Below are 17,700 nucleotides of genomic sequence, written 5' to 3'. Positions count from 1 at the left end.
CAGAACGGATCCATGGTGAAATTGTGGATCCATGATGATGACATCAAAGCTTGTCCTCCTAAAAAAACTAGTGAAGGGAAAAGATTCAAAATTTTACATGCGGGTTGCTCTTTGGGCTTTTAGAGGGATGCGATTTTCTCCTTCGTTCAAAAATAGATTCACCAGATTACCACAAAACCATCACATTTTCGATATTTGACCTTTACTTACTTACATGTCACATTTTTGATACCTACTTTCTGACATTCCAGTAATACATTATACACTAGAACAATTATGTCCGATCTTACACAGCTTAAAAAAAAAAGTTACCAAATCTAGTTACATCTACCGAACGTGAATTCCTTATACACGTCAAATATAGTTCCATCGCCCTTCAGGCACTATTCTAAAGAAGTATTCTTAGTTATAATTAATTCGTTGTAAACCAAGCTTACGTAAGCGCGGCCTTTAATTGTGTCGAAATAAGTAGTGTGAATATTTTAATCTCTCTTTTTTTTTCTTTCTAATTTGATAAATCGGTTGTCCTTTTCTTATGTATTTTTTTTTCAATAGTTTGAAACTAAATTGGTAGTTGCTAGTTTCATAAAACATTTTATTTACTAACTACCTGGCGCCCACTAATCAGTCTCCCCCTTACATCCTTTCAATAAAATCGACTGCAAAGAGGTTAAATTTCGAGAGAACCTGCGACCCGCCGCCGAAACAACTGAGTGCCGTACGCAGTGGCCGATTTTCAAAATTGGAAACGGTGCAGTACATACCTACTTTTTGTCGTTATTAGTGCCTGTTTTCTTCCGAAATTCTTCTAAACTTTTTGAAAACTAACATACTCTTTTCAAATCCCAAAATTACCCAAAATTCTATCAAATTCTTTCAAAAATAAAACACGAGGAATCCTCGAGATTCTTTCGAATTTGTCCCACTATAAAACACAAGGGGTCCCCAAGATTCTTTAATTTTTTTTCAAAAACAAAATACAAAGGTCCCCAAGAGTGTTTCAAATTCTCCCAAAACATCAGGGGCATCTAAGATTCTTTACAGATACCGTCACTCCTTTTGTTTTGGCACACATTTCACTTATCGGTCATTTTAAAATCAAACAATCTTATCACTACAACACTGAATTTTTGTTAGTTTTGCAAATTTCTTCAAACTATCTGCAATAGTGGGTCACACGCACAGTTGTATCGTAGATTATTATTCTTCTTAGAATGTGATCATGCGTTTCCACTTTCAACCTTTGGAAAGCAGCTTTGTTATTTCTTAATTTTTTTGAATAATTCCGCGAATTTTCAAAGTTTAAACTGCATTCTAGAGAACATAGGGCCATGTTAGGCTCATTTATGTAGACCTCTAGATAGAAATTAAAAAAGTCAAAATTATCAGTCCTCTGAAAACAAAAAATTTTATCATATACTACAGCAGCTGCATAGTCCAAAATTAAACCTTCTTCTCTGCAATATTGCTTCACTCGAACCGGCATTAAAAACTATTAAAAGCACTTCCTCGCTAATAATAGCAGCTCATCATGCCGACACTCGTTCCTGCAGTTCCTGCTTCAGCATAACCACTTTACGACTACTCCCATGGACCATAAAGAATCGACTGTACTCAGAAGTTTAATCGAATGCGTGTATAAGCAAAAACCCATTATTACTCATAAATCAAGGCAACCCTCGTAAAACTTTCCATTTCTTTGATCTCGGTTATGGTTGGATACTGCAAGAACAAGAGCTTTACTGAAGACAGAACAGGAATAGCGTGATTTGTTTTGCTACTGCTGTTGGGTATTGACGTCCGGAGCCGACGCCAAGACAAGAGAAAAAAAAAAGCATACATTTTATTGCAGGACCGTCGATAAAGTAGCTTTGGGGTGGCGCCAGACAGCTATGTATTCATGAATTTCAGCTGAAGTTTGCGTGTCGGGAATACGTAATTGCGTTGCTTTTAGGTAATGTATGCAGAAAGTTACGCTGAAATTGCGCCAGTATGAATGCAGTGAAGTATGGTTTTAAAAATTAGTCATGGTTAAGTTTTGTGAGTCTCGTTTAACAATTTTTAGAATTTTCAAAACGCCTACTTTCTGAATTTTGTAATATTATATTTTTTACGATAAACTGCAATATTTTGTTTATCTATATGATTCCATTTTTTTTCTTATTATTATTTTGGGGCTGGAGTAGTGAGACAGCCTTAATTCAGTTCGTTAAATTTAAAGTACCTAACGAATAAGTGACAACAATAATTTAAAATTTAAACTTCCTGTTTAAAATTTATAGCAGCTGTTTATAACTGAGTAATTTTTGTAAGACAATTTTATTTCAAGAGCATAGTTTTTTCTGTCGAGTAGTAAAGTTGCACTACGTGTCAAATGCAGGAGGAAACAAGAGCTTTAATAAACATAATTCCTGTCGTTATATCATAGATGTTACAGAAATTTTAAAATAGGGACTTTCATTGACTATTTTTTTTTCGAGTCAAGTATAAAATTGCAGACGATATTTTGAGAAATACGATAAGAGAGGTTTGAATTTTTTTATTGTGGTTTTATTATTCTATTGTTCTACGAGCAGATTTTGCTATAGGTAAGTACGAGTACTATAACATCTGTTTCCTTATATTATAAGACAGGGAGTCTAACCACATAGGTCATTTTGAATGTGTTTTTTTTTTTTAAATTTATATACATATTAACAAAGCAGGTTTCTTTAAATATACTTGTATGCATTTGCCGCTCCACGGTAAAACACTTACTATATAACTCGAGTAAAATAACTATGTAGTCTTTTAGGGAAACTCATGTTTCGAAAAGGAGATAAAAAGCAATGTCTAGCTAGACATCATACCTGTGTTGTGTTTATTCAGATAATTTACTGCCTTCATTATTTACGGCCGACGTTTTACGTTTTTTTTTTTTTGTTATTTCAAAAGAAAGTTAGTAAAACCTTAATTCCTAGATTCGTAGCTTAAATGGTTACGACACTGTACCTACGTAAGTTAATTTTATTGATTTTATTTCTAACTAACTTTAGTCTGTAATCAGCCGAACGATAAAACAACAAAATAAATATAATAAAGTCAGCGAAGATAATTTAACAAATATTTGTTTATCTATAAAAGTGTGTTAACGCAGAATACCGTAAAAAGGTGAGTGAAAAGCAACAGAACCAAGACTCTCCTCGGCAACCCACCTGGCGCACATAAAAACATACATTCCCAATAAATCAGAAAAGCAATTTCATCCAAACGATCTTTCACTTGAAAAAAAAACCAAACCTACCCTTGACCTTTCCACTTATCAACAATGAAAACCGCCTCTCAGAAAAATGAATAATTTGCACGCCCGACACCTTGCCCAGGCGTCAGCAGGTATGTACATTAACTATCGATAAAAATAGGTGTAGCTACATTGACTTAACTGAGGTCGGTGGCCGATCGGACAGATGATTTTTCCACCAAATGTTCCTGGCCATCACTCACCATACGGTAACGCTCTCCACATCTCGCACGATAGAAACTTGTTAAGGCTATTACAACGCATCTATTTTTATTCGGTTCCAAAAACAGTTATGTTGTATCTCCTCTGATGTAATCTTTAATAAAAGACGCCATTAATCTTCGGATGACGTCTTTCCTTAATTCTCTTGTCTTATCCATCCGCAATCTGGCATATATTAGCTTTTATCTGATTAACGACCCCAAAAATACCACCCCTATAAAACTGCCAGACGTTTAATAAAAGCAGGGTTGCTCCCGGTCAAGAACGAACTGATCAATACTTCCGGTCTGAGGATGAGTCAGAGGTGACTCACGAAACATCGATAATGGATACCGCGTCGCTTGCATTATTCACAAGGGTGCTACCATTATTTTTTTGCCTGGAGGAATTGACGCTTGTGCAATGTCATGCTTAAAATTTCTGAATAGGAGAGGATTCAAGGTGAATAAAATCCATCAAGTGTAAGTAATGGCAGCGTCGTTTTAATGCCTATTCTTTGAAACAAAAGATGCAAAAAACATGAACAACGGATCAAAAAGCAACAAAAAGTCAGTCTTGAATAAGTTAAGTAATGTATTCGATTATTAACGGGAATGTACAAAAAGAGACATACAAGGGAAAAAATTTAAAAAAAGATTATTGAAAAAAGCTCGTAAAGCGCGCATTATTGAAACTTAGTTCTCGTCGACTTCGGCTTCTTGTTCTTCGTCAAATTCGGCATCTTCGTCGGCTGTGGCTTCCTGGTACTGCTGGTATTCGGAGACGAGATCGTTCATGTTGGACTCGGCCTCGGTGAACTCCATTTCGTCCATACCCTCTCCGGTGTACCAATGCAAGAAAGCCTTACGTCTGAACATAGCGGTGAACTGCTCGGAAATCCTCTTAAAGAGCTCCTGGATGGCAGTGGAATTACCGATGAAGGTGGCAGACATTTTCAAGCCCCTAGGAGGAATGTCGCACACGGCAGTCTTCACGTTGTTGGGGATCCATTCCACGAAGTAGCTGCTGTTCTTGTTCTGGATGTTGAGCATCTGTTCGTCCACTTCCTTCATTGACATCCTGCCTCTGAAGACGGCGGCCACCGTGAGGTACCGGCCGTGTCTGGGGTCGCAAGCGGCCATCATGTTCTTGGCGTCGAACATCTGCTGGGTGAGTTCGGGGACGGTGAGAGCTCTGTATTGTTGGCTACCACGTGACGTAAGAGGTGCGAATCCGGGCATGAAGAAGTGCAACCTGGGGAAGGGCACCATGTTCACGGCGAGCTTCCTCAAATCGGCGTTCAGCTGTCCAGGGAAGCGCAGGCACGTCGTCACCCCCGACATGGTCAGGGACACCAGGTGGTTCAAGTCGCCGTACGTGGGGGTGGTGAGCTTCAGCGTCCTGAAGCAGATGTCGTAGAGAGCCTCGTTGTCGATGCAGTATGTCTCATCCGTGTTTTCTACGAGCTGGTGCACCGACAGGGTCGCGTTGTACGGTTCCACGACGGTGTCCGATACTTTCGGCGAGGGGACGACTGAGTATGTATTCATTATCCTGTCTGGGTACTCTTCTCTGATCTTGGAGATGAGGAGGGTGCCCATGCCGGAGCCGGTGCCGCCCCCGAGCGAGTGTGTCAGCTGGAACCCCTGCAGGCAATCGCAGGACTCTGCCTCTTTTCGCACCACGTCGAGAACTGAGTCTACTAATTCGGCACCCTCTGTGTAGTGGCCCTTGGCCCAGTTGTTGCCGGCTCCGGACTGGCCGAACACGAAGTTGTCGGGGCGGAAGATCTGACCGAAGGGGCCCGAGCGGACAGAGTCCATGGTGCCGGGCTCCAAGTCCACCAAGATGGCACGGGGTACGTATTTGCCGCCTGATGCCTCATTGTAGTACACGTTGATGCGCTCGAGCTGGAGGTCTGAGTCGCCGTGGTAGGCTCCGGTGGGGTCGATGCCGTGCTCGTCTGAGATGATTTCCCAGAACTAGAAAAAAAAAAAAAGTAAAACCATCAGATCAAGTCAAAACCTAAGAGAAAATTTTAAGCAAAGTGACACCAGCCGCCGTCCACCGAACTTTGCGGGTTTTTGCACAGTTAATAACATCGTTTTAAAATCAAAAATGTTGTGGTCCGCTTGAAATTGTTTGGTCAATGATTTAATTATTAAAAAAGCGTAATATTCCAAGAAGTTAAACCAAGTTGACCTATTTATTTTTGCAAAAACCATATAAATAATTTAAGCAAGTAACGATGTAGATACATTTTTTCAAAAATAACTATTCTAAGTTACTTTAGAAGAATCACTAGTATTCTCAATTTCCCCTGGCGTTGAGTTTTTCACATTTAATTTTCCCAAACTTTGAAAAAGAAAAATAATCAAACACCTTACTGGCTAGTCTATTTCTGAGAATTCATTTGGAAATCGATTAGAGCAACACAAACCATAAAATTCTAAACTACAAACAGGAACTGAAAAACACTCTTCAGCAGAAATTCACGGAATAGGGTAATGCATGTTAATGGCAATAAAGTAATATGAAAATCGATAGTTCGTCGAATGGAAAACAACCTTGAGAACAATGATCAAAGTCGAGTATTGCTTTTCACGTGAAAAACAAACCAATTGTAGTTATCTTGAACGAGTTCATTTTTATTTTCAAGTGACCCCGCATAGCTAAGATTTATAGAGTGATAATTTTTTTAATTAAGAACATTGTTTTGAATGATTTGTATTTAAACTTGAATTACTATCAGCATCGCATGGTTCAACACGAAATTAACTGGTGAGATGTTTTCAATTAAAAGTTACATTCATTGGGTTGTGAACAGACTGGCAATGAATGAAGTGAGATAATTTTATTTTGTGAAAAAAAAAAATACAGAGTTTGAAAAAGAATGAAAAATTTATGAACCCAAGAACGGATGTCCGGTACACTGCTCATGAGTAATTCGCACTGCAATTATTATACATGGAAGGATGTGCTAATATGGACGAGGATGTTAGCTATATATAAACTAAAAAGTTCGAACAATAAGAGATTGATGAATTATGGATATGAAACGAATAGAATGCAGGATATTACGTTTTATCGATTGAATTTACTATATGCAGCAGGTTTCTGCATACTTTGTGAGTGGTCGCTTGTATCTGCTTTATATTGAAACCATTTACAACATTTTTTTGCCATTACTCAACTTAATGACGTATTTCTTTGTTATGTTATATTAAAAAACGCCAAGTATAGTTAAGTAAAATCAAAACTAAATGCTTTTCAACTAAATTTATTTATAACATGAGTGTGACATGAACAGTGCGCTATATTCAAGATCTACTGTATTTTGTTCGTCTTGATACACCACTATCACTCGCTTGCCAGAAAAATACAAATTTAGAACACTTTTCGTAAACAATAAAAAACGTTCAAAAATAGAACTTCTTGTTAAAAAAATTGATATTGCACGTTTTAAAATAAACACACATGCAGACATGATGCTGAATGTCAACTTAAAATCACAATTACTTAAAAATCAAGAAGTTCTCTAGGCTGGTGAGAAAGTTACTATCACAACCGGCTTAATTCTGCTAAATATGGGTAACAATCATATTCGAGGGCAATTAAAGGCCCTCAAGGTTCAACATAGCGTAGATCAGAGTTATATAGGTCACGTATATTAAATAAAATCATCAGTTTATAAAAACAAATGAGGTTTAGACAGTCATTTTGCATATCACAAAGTATCAATTTGTTTTATACTTATTTTAAATCTTTATGAAAGTCACGTTATGTTTCTGGAATGAATTGCTATTTGTTTTACTTAACTAAGAAGAATTAAATTAATTTTAAGTACACTATGAATTTTATAGAGCCATTATGTTGTTAATGTCACTTAAATATAATTTTCTAATCAGTCCATTCAACTGAAAACAGTCTTATTAACATCATTTCGAATTAATTTCCTAATAAGCATGCTTTTAATTTTCCTTTTCTTTTTTAAATACAAATTCAAATTAAAAAGAAGCGGATAAATTTGATAATAAGCTTTGTATTCTAAACCAAATTTTAAATATGATGAACGTAAAGAATTTTTAATAAATGACTCTTTTCTATTCTGCAATATAACTGTTTTCGATTTAACGAGTTTTGCAATGCTTACTATTAACCTAATGCAAAATTGAGGAATGAACGGAAATACTGTACCTATACAATTAGGGTGTGATAAAAGAAGCCACACGAGTGTTGAAGCCAATCAAATTAAATCGATTGAAACCGCACATTTAAGTTTCTGTTTAACCTGGTAGTTTGGCTCTTTGCAGAAAACGTATTACAAATTTGATGAAACTAATTTTGAACAACTATGTATATGCTCAAAATTAAAAACAATGTTATCCAAAAACAAAAAAAGTCAGTAAAAATATATAGTCCAGCAACTATGTTTGGTAAGCCTTACATGAAGTATAAAAAAAAGCTTCCGCCTATAATAAATATAATCCACGCTGACATATCCGATGGTCTTACTCATAGTTAGACCGGATGTTAATTTATTTTATGTATAAAATAAAAAGAGAAAATTAAATTATTTCAAAATAATTTTTGTCACGACAGTTCATCACAATCATTAAAAAATGATAAAAAAAAATGTTATGGTAAATAGAATTGTATTTGTTGGCATCCGGTACACCCGATGTGTTAGTGCACCGCCCATATTGTGAGAAGTCAAAATCAATAAATTACCTTGGTATAAATCAATTAATATTCTAATAACTTAGATTCCACAGCCTACAGGCAAAGTTATTTTTATAGTTGTTTGTCAAATTAATTCGCAAAATTATTTGCCTTCACATGAGAACAAATTTAATTGAAGAGTCATTGGCCGAGATTCAATTAATCAAATTAAAATATATAAAAAAGGTGTGAAAATTAATTACACTGAATATTCTATGTAGGATTCTCAGAAATTAGTGGCGCCACAATTTATGAATTCTAAAAAATGAAAATCGGATTTTTCAACAAAATTCCGAAACATCTATTTATTTAATAAAATGTCCACCTTAATTTGCATAAATTAAACGCCATCTGTTGTTCAAAGTCCATCATAAACCTGATCTAGCTGAATATCTAAAATATTGGACGTTAAAAAAAACACTAATAGAATTTATAGATTACACCGTTTCGCCAAATGATTTCCTTGAAAATGATAAATAACCATAATCGCAGCATTAGGTAATCGTACAAAAATAAATGCAACTGACTGACTGCAAATTCATAGTACTTAAACAACTTAAGTATGTATGTATTATTTAATTTCCTCAAACTCGATTATCGCTGCTACAAATCATCGAATTATCTGATTATTGTGTCACAAACAACTTCAGTTTTTATTAAAATCTCCTGAAACATCTGTACCTCGAACATCTGCAATACACCAAGGGACAATAGGCGCAAAAGGACCTAGGACTATGCAACAGGGCGTGTCCATGACGTCACGTTACGCCAAAACCGATCCCGGCGAATCAAAATGCTCGGAACTTTGGAACCCAAAATCGCTCAAAAACAATTTCTACTCTCTGGTAACAAATTTTCCAGTGCGTGATATTCCCGAAACTCATTCGATATGAACTATTTCGGGGACGATTTCTAATCCCAGCAATCAACGAACACATTCGATAATAATCGCATTCTGATCTCTGCAAGATAGAAAGGCGCCCACTCGACCGCAAACCTCGCATCTAAATCGAACAGGTATCACCATACAAGGCCAAAAAAATCACAAACTGTGTCTCGTTATGTTAATAGGCGATTACGAGTGGGGTCACTTCTATATTTAGAAACTTAACTGCACCAAATTACGTAAGCACCGAGGTTGGCAAAAGTGGAGGCGTAAAAGTGTGCAGGTGTGTCAAAATCTCCCGATAAACCATCAATAATAAAAAAATGCCGTACGAACGCCCCCACAATCGCGAGAAAAACACAAAATTCTAGAACAGGTGAACTACTTTCACCGACATCCGCACCTACTTTTACCGATCGGATGCAAATAAGAATTGTTGCAGCGGAGGCAAAAAAGAGGTTGATGAACTTCACGCTCTGCTCCCCACGGGTTAAAAATACCCAAGAATTTTCATTTTCAAATTTGAATTCAAACAGTTTTTCCTAAAATTATTACACCCTTGCTGCACCCATAGCAGCTGGAACCACCGATAGTCAAGGGCGTTAACGGCTTGCAGTCCACCCGTCTTGGCGTCGTTTTGAAAAACCGTTAATTCCGCCAAGGTGTCCGTTACGGGACGCCGCCCGACGTTTTCAACTCGATCAATACACGCCGGCCGGTATCGAACGCGTTTTTTCGCGACAAAAGCCCTTAAAACGCGGAAAATGCACCCGGCTTGCGATCTATGGTGATTTTTCATCGGGAACGAGGCGGCTGGGGTGGTCACAACAAAATGGCGATGCATAGCAACAAAGCGTCGCTTGCTAGATCGACGTATTTAAAGTAAAAATGTACTTACTTTGGCTCCAATCTGGTTACCGCATTGGCCGGCTTGGATATGAACGATTTCCCTCATTTTTCTTTTATAAAAATTACCAAACTAACAATTATAGAAAACACGAACGCTGTTGACGTTGCTCTCTACTCAACAAAACCTGAAGTGAAATGGCGGACGCCGGGTTGCTCTATATATAGCTGCCCCCACTGCGGCAACAGTCCGTAACGTTTTTGAAGTTTGAATGTGTTTGAATTATTTTAAAGAGGGCGTTGTCGCTGGTTTTCTGTTTTAGGGCAAAATTGGGCGGCTGGGTGAGGAAATGAGGTGTTGAATGCTTTGGTGGTGGTTGGGGGAGGAGAGATAACAAAAGGATTTACTTTAAAGGAGATTAAGTTGAGTACTTGGTAATGACAGCGGCGCAGGAGAAGGGGGGGAGGGGGTCGTTACTTGCCGAAGGCTACCTACACCGTAGCGCTTACAATTTTACTTCATTGATTACCATTTGTTGGGTGTTTGTCGTAGTTTCATGGGTACTATTTCACAAGAAAGTGTTATGAGTAGGGTGTAAACCGGTCTCTATGAATAACAGTGTACCCTGTTATCAGTCTAACACTTTAGCGCATTGTCATAAATTCAGTTTAACGCAATAGTGTCGTGCAAAATAGACTTTAAAAAATCACAACAAAATAGTAGGATTTTATTTAAACTTTTGACATTATGACGTAATTAATCTACTGCAATGGATTAAGATTTATACATATTATGAAAAATACCTCGTGCAGTGACAACAATTTGCTGGGTAAATTGTGAGTAATGTGACTTTGACCTCAAATACAGTACAATTTCGCACAATTTACGTGCAAATTAATCTGTTTTACTGTTACTTAATAAAAATTAGTAAAATGAGCACTGCTGGCGTTGAACCCATGGAAACATCTGGTTGAAAATTTACATTTTTGCAGATGTGAGCGTGGAAATGTAGATACTAAATAAATAATAGTTTGTTTTACACGCCATGAATGAATGAATATACAGAGCTTGTTTACACATGTTTACGGTAGTTCGTTTCCATGTGATACAATGATTCTAGTTTTTTTTTTTAGGTTTCTCAATAACAATATAGGTAATTGTACAGATTTTTAAATTAATGTTGGCTATTTTAACCACAAAGTTCCTATATTAGTGATAATAACTAATATAGGAACTGTCATCAATTTGGAACAAAGTCATAAAATATTGTTGAATGTTAATATTTTCCAGGGCGATGTTTCTATGAATATTTATTTTCTATGATGATGGTAAGGAGTGAATTTAAAAGTATATATAGTGCAAATTTAATCAAACTACAGACAAAGGAGTAATTTCATTATGACATTATCAATTTTGAAGTGACGACAAATATATCAATTTATATACATACAATCATTACAATCTAATAAGACTAACATGTAGTAAAATCAGCAGCACTGTGTCTACAGAACCTGTCTTTCATTCATTTTTTTTACAAAACCTGTACAAACAATTCTAAAAAATAAAAAAATGCAATCAAGGCTCAAACAACGTTGTATGTCGACATATTAATTACATATTTATATTTTAATAGAAACACAATAAAATGATGTCATTAAATTTTGTCAGCAAATCTCTGTAATCACTAATCAGTAATCAGTAATCACTCAAGTATTAGTATTGTCAAAATCTGAAAAAGGTTCGTTACTCACGTCCTAAAATAAAGTACAAAATTTTACAAATTTTAATTTATGGGTGAGGCAAAAACTATGGATGTGTTACTAATCAATTAAATTAAAGTAAAACAAGCATATCGGAATCCAAACTTCAATAGAAATACAGATACCCAACAAGATAGTGAAAATAAACAGACAAAAGAGGGCTAGCGTTTTACCATTCATACGACATTTTGAAAGTGCACTGAAAGTAAAAATGTCAAACTTTAATTAAGAAGTTTCAGAGATAATGAACAAAATCGCCAACAGAAGACAAACTGAAATGGGAAACCGACAATTAACATTCATCAAAATGACTCAATGGTCGGTTGGTAACAAAGCCAAAAAAAGAAAATAACTCAAGATCAAAACATTTTTATATAAATTAAGTAAATTAAATTTTAATTCGTCAGCGAGTCTCGCTCGCTAACTCTTCAAATTCTTTATTGATGAAAATATTCCATAAAATATTTGAGGAAAGTTGAACACAAAGAGAATTTGAAGCCGAGAACTGAGCTAAGGAATTTGAAAATAACGGAAACTGAGAAGTTCAAAGCCAGGCCCTATTAATTAATAATTGTTTATGTGCAAATTTGACGTACATGTCCTTTCTTCGTCTGTCAGAATTTTAGTCCCGGATAAACAAAAATGATCACACATTTACCATTCTCTGCAAGACTACCGTAAAAATCTTCTAAATGATGACCATCAAATGGAAGAACGCTATTATTAAACAGTGAAATCATCATATAAATAAATTTGAAATTTTACGGATATAATTTCGGGATGATTTCAAGGACTGCTTCCGTTTCGGTCACTTTGGTATACGTTACTACGAAAACAATGGCTCACATCAAATCCTAATGGTCTACAACAAAAAGTCATTATGCTGAGTTATAGGTGGATTATAACGGGCTAATTATACAAGATCATACATCAAGTTGGTCTTGAAAAATTTATTAGTCTTTTTAATAACAATTTGCCGCGTCCTTATTTCACCAAACAATTTAAAAGTACTTCATATAAACAAGAATATTGTGTCAGACTTTCCTACAAGAAATTTTTAAAAGGACCCCTTTTTGTTGGAAGCACATTCCTACACTTAAGAAAATTAGGTTATGGTTGATAATTTTATGCGATTGTGATAATTGACGAGAAGTCATCAGCTATCACCGCTATCACAAACGAAGCGGCAAAATTCACGAAATTTCAGAGTCGTACCATTTCGAATAATCACATTAGAGGTCCATTAACAGGTCCTGTAATCTATGTTTGACCCAGAATGTTATGAGTTATGAGGTTATGACATTAAATATACTAAACTCACTTGACATATACCTAGTAAAACTTTACAGCTCAGTAATAATCCTTGCGGTTCCGATCCATAAAGGTTATAATAGCCGGTTTAACTTATAAGGGTGGTTTGGCTTAAGCCGTTTAAGTCAAAAGTTGTACTAAGTGTATGTCAAGTGAGTATGTCATACATTAGTGGACTATACTTTTGAAAAGTTCAACAGTAGACATTTTTGGAGAAAATGAAAATCAGATAACTTGAAAACGGTCACTCAACTTAAACCTTGTCAAAAGATCTTTTTTTCTGCGACAAAGAAAAAACTCTTTCTTGTGAATGTGAACAAAATCGTGTATTTAATTAAATATGAAAAGTACACACAGATTTCTGAACAGAATAATCATTCAAATTACCATTCGGTGTTAAAATTAGAAAAATCTGAATTACTGATGTGAAGGAGAGTAGTTTAAAAACGAAATTGTGGAAAGAAGAGTTTTAAAAATGGGGCTGTTCGTCTATGTACTTTTAACACTCGGCTTACAGCAATAATTATTATCATTTCCGAGGAAATATTTATTTGAGCCTTCCATTTCGAGAAAGCATTTTACTAAGGAGATAAACATGTGTTTTTACGCGGTACTTGGAATTGAATTTTCTTCTTAGAAAGGTTACTATCAATACAGTTTGTAAAGTTTTAAGCAACCTTTATTACTATACAGAAACTTAAGTAACACGTAATTAAAAAACAAAAATATTAATTAATCTTTTAAAAGAAAATTTCGGACAGCAAAAAGGTAATTGCGGAAAACAAAAGAACCTTTAATACTGTGTAATAGTAGTATATAAACGTAAATTATTGAGTCAACTGTATATTCTCTTTACTCCAAAAGAAAATTCTATGGTGAAAATGCCACGTAATGTATATTGTACTTAATACCAGTTAGAAAATCGTGTTCACTGATAAAATGATAATGATATGCTGATTATTTATTTTATCAAAAAAAGTGCAAACATAAAGTTAGATAATGCAAATGCACCCTGCTGTTCCCATCTACAATATGCGAGCAAAGTTGTTATAATGCGGACAATCGGACAAGTGATTGGATTGTGGTTACCACCTAGTAGAAAAGTGTTTTCATTACACGAACAGCAGGGAATACACGACAACATTTGAAGATAAACCAACAAAATCTGAACTGCGGCTGGCGTTTCATGATACCTACGTAGAGGTTTTGTTGGATAATAAAAGAATTGTTATCCCACAGTGTTCATCGTGAAGTCCTTAATTCTACCGATTATTCTTGGAGTAATGTGTAATTATTTGCAGTTTCGTCAATTAGCGTTAACAATTCCACTACAAACGGTCATTTTGTTCCTCGTTGAAAAAACAAGAATGATATAATTTCAATTTACAAAATTAATTTTAATTAACGCTAACGTTTCTCTCAAAATGGATAACTAATCTTAAATTTCTTCGATTGGACAATTGCTTGTTGCGTCTCCCATGGAGGTAAAATTTTATCTTCATGATGCCTATGAAGTTTAGATGAACTTTCTATCTGACTTTTTGCTTTTAGACGAAATTATCAACTGTGTACCAAATTTCCTGCTATGTATAAAAATCAGGAATTCTTGATATATTTTCAAATCTTTGAACAATAGGATCTTTATCCTGTTGACCTTGCTAGGGAAGTGCTACTTGTAATTTCTGTTTTACACTTGTGATTGATAAATTGCCAAGTGGATCCAATAATTCATGTAAAAATTTGTTTCTAAAAATAACATGGTCGCAGTGAGGCGAGAAAATTTAATTGCGTTCTGTACATATAAATACATAGACGTTGTTGACATTTTCGAATTTTGCGTCAAATGCGAAAAGGAAAGACTTTTTCGAGGACTTTTTGTTATTAAATACGAGTATTTAAGTAAATCTGTTAGCTTTAGTCTTGAAATGTGCAGCACTAGAGGTTAAAGAACTGAGTTACATTTTTTTTAATAATGTTTTTTTTTGCCATTTTTTAAACATCGTATATAAATTTAACTGTGACAACCATTTAAATGTGTGAGTCATTTTAGTATCTAAACCGCCGACCATTATTCAAATGTTTTGAATAAATAAGTGTAACAAGTGTATAGTAAGTGTTACAAAACAAACATAAATTTTAGTGAGCTTTAGTGTATAAAAAAGTAACTTTGTGGAATTTTTATTATTTGCATTAATTTCTGACAAATTGAATACTTAATTAAAACTAAAATATCTAGATATCCAAGATAAAATCCAAGTTTAACGGTATGCTGAAAGAACATCAAATGACATTTTCAAATTTTTGTGCAACACATGAAAAATATTTGCACTCAATACCTGACTGTACATTTACTTATTTTCATTTTCAAAAATCTGAAAAAATATTTGAAACACAACTATCTACACTAAACATCTAATTTTTTAAGCAACTTAATATTGATACTTTCATTCAAATGATCCTTACGTGAGCTTAGTTTTTTGTAAAATTGCCTTTTTTTTAATTTTAAAATTTTTTTCGATTTTCAGTAAGTTGTTGCAGGTGTTTAAAACATTTTATACAACGTAATATTTTTGTAAGCAGAAAACTGAAAGAGTTTGACTTTCATTATGCTACTTCGTTTGTACATTAAATTCTCAAATTTATTTTCTGATGTTATATGATGTGTGTTAATGTATGCGAGGACAAAATTTCGTTTTAAAATACAGCTGATTCCAATTATTTTCAAAATTTTTGTCAAAAACTTTCAATTTATTTATATAGAATGTCCCAGATACAACTTCGCGGTCCAATATTTTGAGAACGGATAAAGAGATGGAAATTCTGTAAGGGCCTTCGTTTTTCGCTTAAACCAGGAAGCTTAATTAGTACACATGGGGTCGGCGTCGCAACACAAACCCAACGGATTTTGATAAATCATTAAATTAGAATTAAAAGGATATAAAACACTAACTTGGGTGTTTATGAGTTATTCATAAAAGAAATTTGAAATTTTACCAAAACGTTGAAATTGATCTAAAAATTACATAATATGAATTATGATTTATTTATTCATTTCCTACGGAAAATTTATGACGTCATTTAAGTTTAATTACTTAATTTAATTTCACTTATTATTGTAGTCCTGTAAACATTGTGACGTTACGATTAATGTAGGCATCGCACCTACAAAATATAAATTTAGATATTTACTTACAGGAGCTATTCAAAAAAGTGAAGTTAACCATATGAATTCAGGGAACACACATTAGTGGTTTATTCTGTATACACAATAAGAAAGTAACCTGAAAATACGATTTTTTGATTTTTATTTTAATTTATGAGAGCCCTGTTTTATTCTCTGTTTTTCCATTTTTGTTTTATCAATCCGTGGAGACTCACATTAGTGATGCTTTAATCACATTAAACTTTAACACAACCCTAAAATTTGCTTCCAGTAGGTTAAGTCTCAATTATACTAACCCTATTAGATAAAACTCATTAGCTTTGCTGTCGACGGTATCGAAAATTGTTTGTTTAGTAAAAATTTATGAGGCGTGTAATCTCAGGGTACCATCATGGCTATAATTTTTTTGATATAAAAATAAATATTCTGCAAAATTATTCACACATGGACAGATTTTTCCGATTTACCAACAGAAAACAATTCGTTCAAATAAAAAAACCACACAAAGCCATCCAACAATTAATGGCCAAATTAGTGCTTCTTTTTCGTGAGCAATTTAATAAAAACCCAGCATGTGATCGCACGCCTCTGACATATCAGCTTGGTTAATTATGTAATTCACACAAAATGTTTATTATCACAGAGATAAGATGTTAATTACTCTCATAACATCATGCAGGATAAATAAATCTTGATCAAGACATTCTTTGTAGAGGTAGGTCGTAAATTGGGTCAGTTTATAATTTATACAGGGTCGAAGGAAGCGACAGCTAGTGCTGTGAACGTTGAAAATCGATCAACATAGGGGAAAGGAGGCCACAAGAGCATGGTTAATAACAACCATCATCGATCAAGAGGAACATTTTGCCTCATTCAGCTCGGAATATTGAAAAAAATATAAGCTTTACTGGTTCGAAGCACGATCATGGAATTTCGATAATTTTAATTGTGCGCAATCAGGAACAAGTGAAATTTGCTCAGTTATTAGTTAGTCAGTGATTAGTAGATTTTATAATTAAGTTTTTTTTAATTAAATTACTAACAGCTTTGTTTTCGTATTTACACGGTTGTTGACATGCGACCTCCATTTTTTGTACTAATTTTTGTGTGTGTTGATATTTAAAATTTTGCAATTTAGATGTCGATTACATTATTTTTGTAACATTTCACTAGTTAACCATGAGGTTGTTATAATAATACTTATCTACTTCTAATATTATTCAACCAGAAAGTCAATATTTAATATTTTTTGTGCACAGTTTGACACTCGTACAAATATGGTATTCTTTGCATTTTCAATAGCTTTCGTCACTGGTTTGCGTAGGCATCCATCTTCCTTCTTCCATTTATAGACACTAGTTCATATAAGAGCCTTGCTCCCATTATCTCCAATTTTTAAAAACTGTCTTTGAACGGTAAGTCAACTGGAAAATGTATGTAACAAATTCAGGCTATTAAATAACACGAATTTAATGCATTAAATAAAACATGTAATGATAATGAGTGACTCATTGTAGCAAGTAACACCAA

At 34.5% G+C, this 17,700-nt stretch overlaps 1 protein-coding gene across 1 annotated transcript; it reads right to left on the bottom strand.

The window, feature by feature from the left end:
• Positions 1-4,057: 4,057 nt before the first annotated feature.
• On the bottom strand, positions 4,058-10,136 carry LOC135134603 (tubulin beta-1 chain). Its single transcript, XM_064063323.1, has 2 exons — positions 9,988-10,136; positions 4,058-5,463 (listed from the first exon to the last, which is right to left on the bottom strand). Exons 1-2 carry the CDS (start codon positions 10,042-10,044, stop codon positions 4,177-4,179), a joined length of 1,344 nt encoding a protein of 447 aa, XP_063919393.1. The 5' UTR covers positions 10,045-10,136; the 3' UTR covers positions 4,058-4,176.
• Between the last annotated feature and the right edge of the window lie 7,564 nt (positions 10,137-17,700).

Source organism: Zophobas morio, unplaced genomic scaffold (genome assembly GCF_036711695.1).
Source record: "Zophobas morio isolate AGI-343-1 ecotype UQ-CSIRO unplaced genomic scaffold, CSIRO_AGI_Zmor_V1 ptg000023l, whole genome shotgun sequence".
Lineage (NCBI taxonomy): Eukaryota > Metazoa > Arthropoda > Insecta > Coleoptera > Tenebrionidae > Zophobas > Zophobas morio.
The sequence above is the reverse complement of the archived record's forward strand: the minus strand, read 5'-3'. Positions and strand labels throughout refer to the sequence as shown.

What these genes read in the sequence shown, in the direction of transcription:
- LOC135134603 (XM_064063323.1), bottom strand. Translation starts at nt 10,044, where the DNA reads ATGAGGGAAATCGTTCATATCCAAGCCGGCCAATGCGGTAACCAGATT. An exon ending in GTAACCAGATTGGAGCCAAA is followed by an intron (nt 5,464 to 9,987) that starts GTAAGTACATTT and finishes TTTTTTTTCTAG; the next exon opens with TTCTGGGAAATCATCTCAGA.